The following is an 8353-nucleotide window of genomic DNA, read 5'->3' as shown; positions in this document are numbered from 1 at the left end:
TTCACGTGTCTCTGCTCCTCATCGGGTCTCCCCTACCTTCACAGAGCGTTCCTTCCTATTTAGTACGTATGTGATGATTTGAAGTTTCAGAAAACTGGGATCTACGCACCATGAATAAAAGTTGATATTTCCTCCCCATTTCCAAGGCTGACTATATATGATTTCTACGGTTCCCTCCCCAATCTTTTTTTCCCCCTTTCCTTCTAGTATACCCCAGATAAAGAGACACAGAAACACAAGTTTCAAAGAGGAAAAAAGCAAATTCGTTGTTGGTGGGAGGTATGAAGGGGAAGGCTCTTCACCCTCCCCACCATCGTGTATGGATAGGTAGTTGGGGGCAATAGAAAAGGCAGTAGATGGGGGTGCAGGCCCCACGCTGTACAATATAGAAGAATCTGATATAGATACTTTGTATAAAAGCCACTTGTTCTCATTTGTGTCCTCTTGCTGGCTGGCCGGGCTGGGGGGGGGGACTGGGGGGGGCAAAAAAGCTGGGGTCGTGGGCCAGGACACAGGGACACCCCCATGGTCCCCATCCTCTGGCTGTCCCCTTGTGGGGTCACTTTGGATCCTTGGTGGGGGCATAGCAGAGCTCCAGTGGTCGGGACACCTTCCAGAACTTCTCATTCACCAGCTCCAGGGTCAGCGAGCCATTCAGTGTCTAGGGAAGGGGCAGAAGGGAGAGGAGCAGGGCAAGGAAAAGTACGTTGGGAAAGATGGTAAAGGAAACGAACGGGAGGGGAAAAGGGACCAGGGGAAGAGGAAGACAAAAGGAATGAATGCGGCAAAGCAGGGACATGGATGATGGGGAAGAAAGGACAGAGAAGGGGAAGGGAGATGGGAGATTGAAGAGCGAGAAGAGGGTTGGTCTGTTAGGAGGTCAGGTTCCCAGGGCCGCAAGCCCAGGCCACCCTGGTCTCCCGGCTGGCGGCTGCCCTCGGACTCTCACCGTGAAAGCTCCGCCCCCCGGGGCGATGTAGATGGTGTACTGCTTTTCGCTGACACCCTCCAGACTGGGCAAGGCAGGCTCCTCAGGGCCGTCACCTCCTCCGGCACCCCCGCCCTCCCCACCACCCCCATCAGGTCCTCCGGCATCAGAGGCGCCCCCTCCAGGGCCTCCTGGCTCCCCAGCCTCTTGCTGCTGCCTCCGTTCAAGGGCAATGCGCAGGGCCAAGTACTTGGAAAGATGGTCCACTGTGGCATTCCCAGTTGTCTTCACATACCTGGGGTAGGGAAGAGGGCAGGTTTAGGGCACAGGAAGACTCAAATGGAGAAGGGAAGCAGGGGTTTCCACAAGGGCCTCTGGGTTAGGGGCTCTTTCTGGGTTTGGGCAAAGGCCATTTCTGAGGGAAGATTATGCGACCTTTGGTTTCGCAGGAGTCTGGGGAAAGACAAGGCTCTCACCTAGTCTGGCAGTATTCTCCCTTCTCCACGAGCAGGGGGTGGGGCCGGAACACGAGCTCAATTTCTCCACCTGGCTCTGGGGGACTGGGAGCCCCAGGAGGGCTTGGGGGACCCAGGGTTCCCCCTCCCAGGGTCCCTCCCCGGTCACCAGAGTCTTCAGAACCGGCACCCCCACCCACCCCACCAGTGCCACCTCCCCCTGTCCCCACACTGCTCCCCCCTGCACCCCCTCCACGGGGTCGCTTGGGAGCAGGGCCCGGGGCAGAGTCAGGGGCGGAGTCTGAGCTCACATCCTCTCCATCCCCCTCTCCCTCCCCCGGCTCTCCTTCCCCTCCACTCATCGTTGTGGTCTGATCTGACCCAGGCATTGGCCGCCTCACACGCTGGGCCCTGTGGAAGCAAGGGGTTGAGGTTAGAAAGTACCCAAGGATAAGGGGTTTAGACTTTAGACTTCAGGGAACTCTTAATGACACCACCTAACAATTACTAAATACTAACTACATGCCAAGCACCCTGCTAAGTGTGTTGCACTGGTGCCTCACATTATATAAATCCTAAGGACACAAGTAATTGCATCTTCTCTATTTTATGGCTGAGGAAACTGAGGCTTGGGAGAGGTTAAATAACTTGCTCAAGATCACAGTCCCTTTGCCTCTCAGAGTGTGGTCCAAGAACCAGTACCAGACACTTGTAGAAACGAAGACTCTCAGGCCCAACCCCTGACCTACTGAATCAGAACTTGCACTTTTAACAAGACTCTCTGGTAATTTGGATACACATTAAAGATTGGGTGATGCTGACCTAGGAAGTGGTTTAATGCCCAGCAGTGCAAGCCTAGAGTTTACGCTCAAAAACCACTCGACCGGAGTTCCCACTGTGGCACATCAGGATCAGCGGCATCTCTGGAGCGCCAGGACAAAGCAGGTTGGATCCCTGGTGGAGCACAGTGAGTTAAAGGATCATGCATTGCCGCAGCTGTAGCTGCAGCGTAGTTGGCAACTGTGGTTCAGATCTGATCCCTGACCCAGGAACTCCATATGCCACGGGTGAAGCCAAAAAATAAATAGATAAATAAAATTCAGCTTAAAAAAAATCACTCTACTGTTCTAACTTTTAAAAAGTTAGAATGTAAGCTATTTACTTCCGAATAGTACCAGCTGCTAACCAAGATACTGCAATTTACATCTATGACTTCCAGGTGTGACAGTTAGACTGCAGGCAGCATCAGGAATGCTAAGGCTTAGAAGCAGAGACAGCGCCAGGAGTCTGACCTACAGATCTGTCCCATCCGCCCTGCGGCCGCCTTTCTCCTCGCCCCCGAACCTGTGCATGGCCTGCATGCGCAGCCCCTCCTCAATGCTGGAGCTCAGTGCCTGCTGGTTGTGCAGGCGGCTGAGGCGGATGAGCACCCTGTCTTGGTGGGCCTCGTATTCCTCCCGGCTGGGATAGATCTTAGAGATCAGGGCATCAAAGTTGGGGTCTGGCCGCAGAGACCTCTTGGATACCAGCTTCTTTCGGCAGGTAGGGCACTCCTTGTTCCTAGAGTGGGAGAAAGGAAACCCTATGCAGTCACCAGGACATTGAGGGCCCAACTCTGTACCTCTCACCCCACCTCAAACATGTCCCTCCTGTTACCCGCTCCGCAAGGCCGTGACAATGCAATCAGAGCAGAATCGGTGGAGGCACTCCTTGGTGGTCATCGTATTCTTCAGCATGTCCAGGCAGATGGGGCACATGAGTTCTGAATGCAGTGACCGAGGGGAAACTGCAATCTCTGTGCCATCCATGATGGCTTCCTGGAGGCATCGATGAGCACAAAGGTAGTGGTGGGTTGGGGGGAAAAGGTTTTAGAAACAAGTGGTCCATGAAATTGGAGGTTTGAGAAATACAGTGAGATGGCAGAATCTGGTTGCCCCATGTTGGCCTCTTGAGGAAGATAAGAATTCTGAGTAGGAGCTTTGGAATAGGAGGATCTAAGGTTTGGTGATTGGCACAGATTTTCAATCTGGGGAAGACTTTGTCAATAGGATCTCTAAAGTGTGGTCCTGGTAACACCTATATCAAAATCCCCCAGAGTGCATGTTAAAAAATGCAGAATGTGGGGTCCCATCCCAGTACTGGATCAGAATGTTAGTGGCAGATGACAGCAAGCCGGGAATTCCATTTTTAATAAACTCCCAAGATGAGTCTTAAATGCCCTGACCTATGACACGGAACTGAGGAAGAGGAAAAGGTAATTTCTGTTTACTGTCTTTCAAATGAAGACAGTAATACTTGCTCTACTTCTCTGGCCCGTGTGTTTTGAGGATGAAATGAGATAAAGGTGAAAGGCGCTTTAAAAGATTAAGGTGATTCAAAGGTAGGGCCAGGGAGTGTGAAACCGGGCAGGGTCAGAACGGGGCCAAAAAAATTTCAAAAGAGGCTGTGAGAGGAGCATCTGTGGATAGAGGGGGGAACGGGAGTATGCTGTAAGGGGAGAATCCCTGTCACCTGCGGGGTCCGGTGCAGCTCGTACAGACTCAGTTCCCACGTTTTGCTGGCATTCTGGGCATTCGCCGGCGTCGTCATGGTGACCGGGCACAGACCCCCCACCAGGGCTCCACCACGGAGGAGGAGATGTAGGCTGGGTAGTGGGGGAAGGGGGAAGGGGAGGGAGAGGGTTAGGGGGGCCGCCCCCGGCGCAGACCCCGCCCTCCCGAGGCTCCCCCCTCCACTCCCCACCCCGCGCCGGCGCAGCCCCTCACCCGGCTCCAGCCGTCCGCGCTCCCGCTGCCGCAGCGCCTCTCCTGGGGCCCGGGCTCCCCGGTCGAGTTCGCTCGGTCTGCAGCCGCTGCTCAGACAGCAGGTCCCGCCGCCGCCGCCGCCATGGCCCGGGCGCTAGGGCCCTACGTCACTTCCGCCTGCCCCTCCACTCCACTCCACCCCCCACCCCGCCTGCGGAGACGTCACCCGCCAGTCGCGGCGCGGGTGGGACGCGACGTGGACGCCCGGGTTCCCCCGCCCCCCTGAGGAGCCGGCGTCCCCGGAGTCCCGCACCACGTGGGGACCGCGGTCTCGGTCCCCGAGCCAGCACCGTCGCGCGGCCAACTTTTGCCACCCTTCCCTTCCCAAGGTCCCCACTCGGGGCCTCTGCTCCGGAGTCCGGAGGGCGGGGCCTGGGATCGCTCGGACCCCGGGAGGGGATGGAGGGAATTGGAAAAGGGGCCACCTCCCCCACCGCGTCCCCTGCCGGCTCTTGGGAACGGCTCCCTTCTTCCCCGAACACAACTTCTCAATAACCCCAGCCCGGGATTCCGGAGATAAGGAGCCTCTGCCAAGGAACCTCTGCCGCTACAGCCAGTCTTGTGAACGCAACTATGTCCCTATGTGTCCGGGATTCCCCTTACCGCCCAGGGGACTTGCTCCACCCTCCGCTTTGGCTCTGCCTAGACTCTCCGACCCGCTCTCCCCTCGAGGTTTGGGGGCGACGGCTCGGGACGTCCAGACTCAACTCTCGGCCAGAGCTATAGACTCGAGAATTGCGTTTGGACAATCAAGAGCCGCGGCCCGGGGCGGGGGAGGGAGGCGCACGGGAGGTACGGGGGAATGGAGACACCATGCGGAAGCAGGGACACACACACACACACACACACACACACACACACGATGGGGCCCCAGTCGGGGAGGGGGTGTGCGCGTGTGGGGAGGGGGTTGGTGGCACAAGGGGCCCGAATGTCTGAAGTGGGAAGCGGGCAGAAACCTCCTCCAGGACTTTCCAGTAAAGGAAGGGGACGGGGAGAAAAGAGAAGAGGAAAGGGCAGAGCGATCCCCATTGAGGGCAGGGGATGAGAGGGATCCGGGGGGGAAAAGAGACCGGGATGGGCGTCCTGTCTCCTCCAGCCTGAGCTGAGGCTCCCAGACTTGGGCTGCAACTGCCAGGGGGTGGCCTGTTTCTGGGACAAGGCAGCAGTGGGTCCCCTCGCCCCCTCTCCCAGTTCCCCCCTACTTCCCTGTCCTCTCCTTCAGTCCGTGGCCAGTCCTTATGTGGGCTCCAGAGTCGATTAGCGCGGACCCCCTCCCCTTCCTCCTCCTCCTCCCAACCCCCTCCCTTCTGCTCTCCTCCAGCCCTTTTCATCGGCTGGTCCATTCCCCTAATCCTGGCCCCCTCCCCTAATCCCCCCCCATCCGACCCCCGGCCGGCTGCAGCTATTGTAAGGTGGAGAGAAAAGGGAGGGGGGGCACTCAGAGAAAGGAGAGGTGTGGGGGAGGGCCACCTGTTCCAAGACCCCCTTCCAAGGCTAGACTGGACACCAGGATGGGGCCATGAACGAATCACCCTTGGGGACCACAAGGACCCAGGGTATTGGGGGGGGAGGGGACTGGGGCTGCAGAATCAGTGGAAGGGGGTGGCGCAGAGACCCCTCCCTCCAAAAGACCCAGAGTGTCACGCACACACAGTGACACACACTCTCTCCTCTCACACCCGGCGGCGGGGGTTGCCCTGGGAGACCAGGCAGTGAAAGGGAACAATCCTTCCCGAAAGGGAAAGGAGGGGGAGGTGGGGAAGGGTCTGAGGACTTGGACACAAGAAGAACCGGAGGTGGCAGGGAAGAGGATTTGGAATTTATTAGGGTCACAAGCACCCCTGCCTCCCATATTCACATTCCTGAGCCATACACTGCCACCCCTTTTGTAGCCTGGGAACTCAGAGTCCTCATCAGCAGGAGGCCGGGCAGAATGGTGGGGGAGTGAGCAGAGTCCAGGGTCCTTGAGGCAGTTACATGAAAAGACCTCCTAGGAGGGGCAGAAACATTTGGACAGATGTATAGGTGGAGACAAATGGCCTGGGGGGAGGGAGCTCCCACTTCTGTCCCTGGCCTATGGGAACTTCTGCCCTTCCCTCAGTGGCTCCAGACTCCTCTCACTTGCTTTCTCATATCATCTGGGTCCCACTCCCCTGCCTCCTCTTCCCCATGATGGCCTCATACCAGTGACTTCGACTGATGCCCCTGTGATGTATCCACTGTCCTCAGATGCCAAGAACGCGACCACATCGGCCACATCTATGGGAATGGTGGGGAGAGGGCAGAATCCTACTCACTCTCATAGACCCAAAGTAGCCATCACCTCCCACCAGAATCACCCTCTCCCCTAAACATCAAGCCTGGCGAGAACCTCTTGGATACCAAAAATTTGGGGATCTTTTCATTCAAGCCCCCTCTGCACTCAGTGCTCACCCTCAGGGTCCCCCAGATGTCCCATCGGGATCATTCCAACCACCTGTAAGGAAACACTCATATGTGAGTGAAAGTTTCTCTCATAGGTTTTTTGGTAGACTGAGTCTATGACTCTGTTTTTTGGTCTTCATTCCTCATACACTTATTGAATATCTACTGTTTGCTCCCCACTGTGCACAGCATTCTCTCTGAACCCCAGACAGATTGGGTCTCTGAATGATTCTGCCCTCCACCCGTGGTCTCCTACCTTGTCCAGCACTTTCTGTGGCACTTTTTGTGCCATGGGTGTTTTAATGAACCCTGGGAGGACAGAGTTACAGCGGATCCTGTATCTGTGGAAAGGAGAGTGGCTGCTGACTTCAAAGAGGACAGAACACAGACCCCTCCCTGAGACCCTCTACACGCCTCAGCAAAACCTCCCGTGCCCCCAGGTGCCTGACCAACCGTCCGAGCTCCCGGGCTACAGCCTGGGTCAGCCCAATCACTCCAGCCTTGGATGCTGCGTAGTTTGTCTGTCCCATGTTTCCCACCTATAGGTGAGCCAGAGATGTGGGATGAGTCAGGGGTCCCAAGGAAGGGCTCTCCTCTCTGTGCCCACTTGGCTGGCTGAAGCCATCCCCACACAACCTGACCTTCCCTATGATGCTACTGATGTTGATGATGGAGCCAGGACAGCCACTGGACACCAGGGCTTGGGCTGCAGCCTGAGTGACTAGAAAGATGCCCTGAGGGGGAGGGGGGCAGAAAATAACAAGGCAGAAAGGATCAGCCGGGGTGACAGTCCCCCAACTCCCCCCATCCCCAGGCTAGAGGACCCAGAAGTCACAGGTTCAGAGGTCACCACCTTGAGGTTGACAGCTATGACTTTATCCCAGTCATCTTCAGACATGCGGAGCAGAAATTCATCCCTGGTGATGCCCGCACAAGACACAACGACAGATGGCGGGCGAAAAAAGTAGGCCTATAGAAGGGTAAGGTTACACACCAGAAAACCTTGCAGAGCCAAGAGCAGTGGAGGCAACGTTAGGGCTTTAAAGGGGGCAAAGTCGTCTCGCTTTCACCTGCACTTGCTCCAGCAGGCGCCTGGCGGTCTCTGCCTCGGACACGTCAGCCTGGAAGGCAGCATGGGCCCCGCGGGGTGCCTCCTTCTCACTCCCCGGCCCTCCCAGCAGCTGCACCGTCTCCTGTGCCGCTGCCCCGTCCAGGTCGCAAGCGGCCACGGCGGCACCCTCAGCAGCTAAGCGCACACTGACCGCTCGGCCGATGCCGCTACCTGCACCTGAGGTGGGAGAGGAACACCCGAGGAGGGAGGGAGGGAGGCATGGGCAGGGGTCAGAGGTCAACAGGGCGCGAAGTTAATAAAATTTAGACCAGAGGCCAGAGGTCACAGTGACTCTAGCGTCCGAGGGCGCAACCCCGATATCACTCTGGCACCCTACCCCGCCCGGGAAGCGGAGTCCCCCCAACCTGTGACCAGGGCCAGAGCGGAGCGGAGCCGAAGCTGAGACGCCATGGTGAGCCGCGCATGGGCGGTCGCCTCAGCACTGAGCCAATCCGAGAGCACAGGGGGCGTGCCAAGACCAAAACCCGTCCAATCGAAGCCCGGCCAGCATTAGGGCACCGGCGGCCACCACCGCGAGCAGACCTCCAACCGCGGGGGCGTGGCCAAACCCCAGGGCTCCCGGGACCAGGGCAGCCGGAGAAGAGGGGGCCCTCATAACCCCCCATAAGAC

The 8353-nt window shown here is 57.5% G+C and overlaps 2 protein-coding genes across 3 annotated transcripts; both read right to left on the bottom strand.

Moving 5' to 3' along the window:
• Positions 1–240: 240 nt before the first annotated feature.
• Positions 241–4302, bottom strand: RING1 (ring finger protein 1). Its single transcript, XM_047796314.1, has 7 exons — positions 4149–4302; positions 3895–4027; positions 3040–3200; positions 2728–2943; positions 1405–1794; positions 950–1223; positions 241–661 (listed from the first exon to the last, which is right to left on the bottom strand). Exons 2-7 carry the CDS (start codon positions 3970–3972, stop codon positions 560–562), a joined length of 1221 nt encoding a protein of 406 aa, XP_047652270.1. The 5' UTR covers positions 3973–4027; positions 4149–4302; the 3' UTR covers positions 241–559.
• A 1393-nt stretch (positions 4303–5695) lies between these two features.
• Positions 5696–8172, bottom strand: HSD17B8 (hydroxysteroid 17-beta dehydrogenase 8). Of its 2 annotated transcripts, XM_047794802.1 has the most exons (9): positions 8088–8171; positions 7682–7899; positions 7465–7581; positions 7253–7345; positions 7065–7150; positions 6868–6952; positions 6621–6663; positions 6372–6446; positions 5985–6177 (listed from the first exon to the last, which is right to left on the bottom strand). In XM_047794802.1, the coding sequence occupies exons 1-9, from the start codon at positions 8131–8133 to the stop codon at positions 6161–6163; spliced, it is 780 nt and encodes a 259-aa protein (XP_047650758.1). In that variant the 5' UTR covers positions 8134–8171; the 3' UTR covers positions 5985–6160. The 2 variants fall into 2 exon arrangements, with proteins under 2 accessions (XP_047650757.1, XP_047650758.1); XM_047794801.1 differs by lacking the exon at positions 6621–6663 and having other exon boundaries at positions 5696–6177; positions 8088–8172.
• Between the last annotated feature and the right edge of the window lie 181 nt (positions 8173–8353).

Source organism: Phacochoerus africanus, chromosome 9 (genome assembly GCF_016906955.1).
Source record: "Phacochoerus africanus isolate WHEZ1 chromosome 9, ROS_Pafr_v1, whole genome shotgun sequence".
NCBI lineage: Eukaryota > Metazoa > Chordata > Mammalia > Artiodactyla > Suidae > Phacochoerus > Phacochoerus africanus.
Note: the sequence above shows the minus strand (reverse complement) of the source record. Positions and strands in the feature narration are given on the sequence as shown.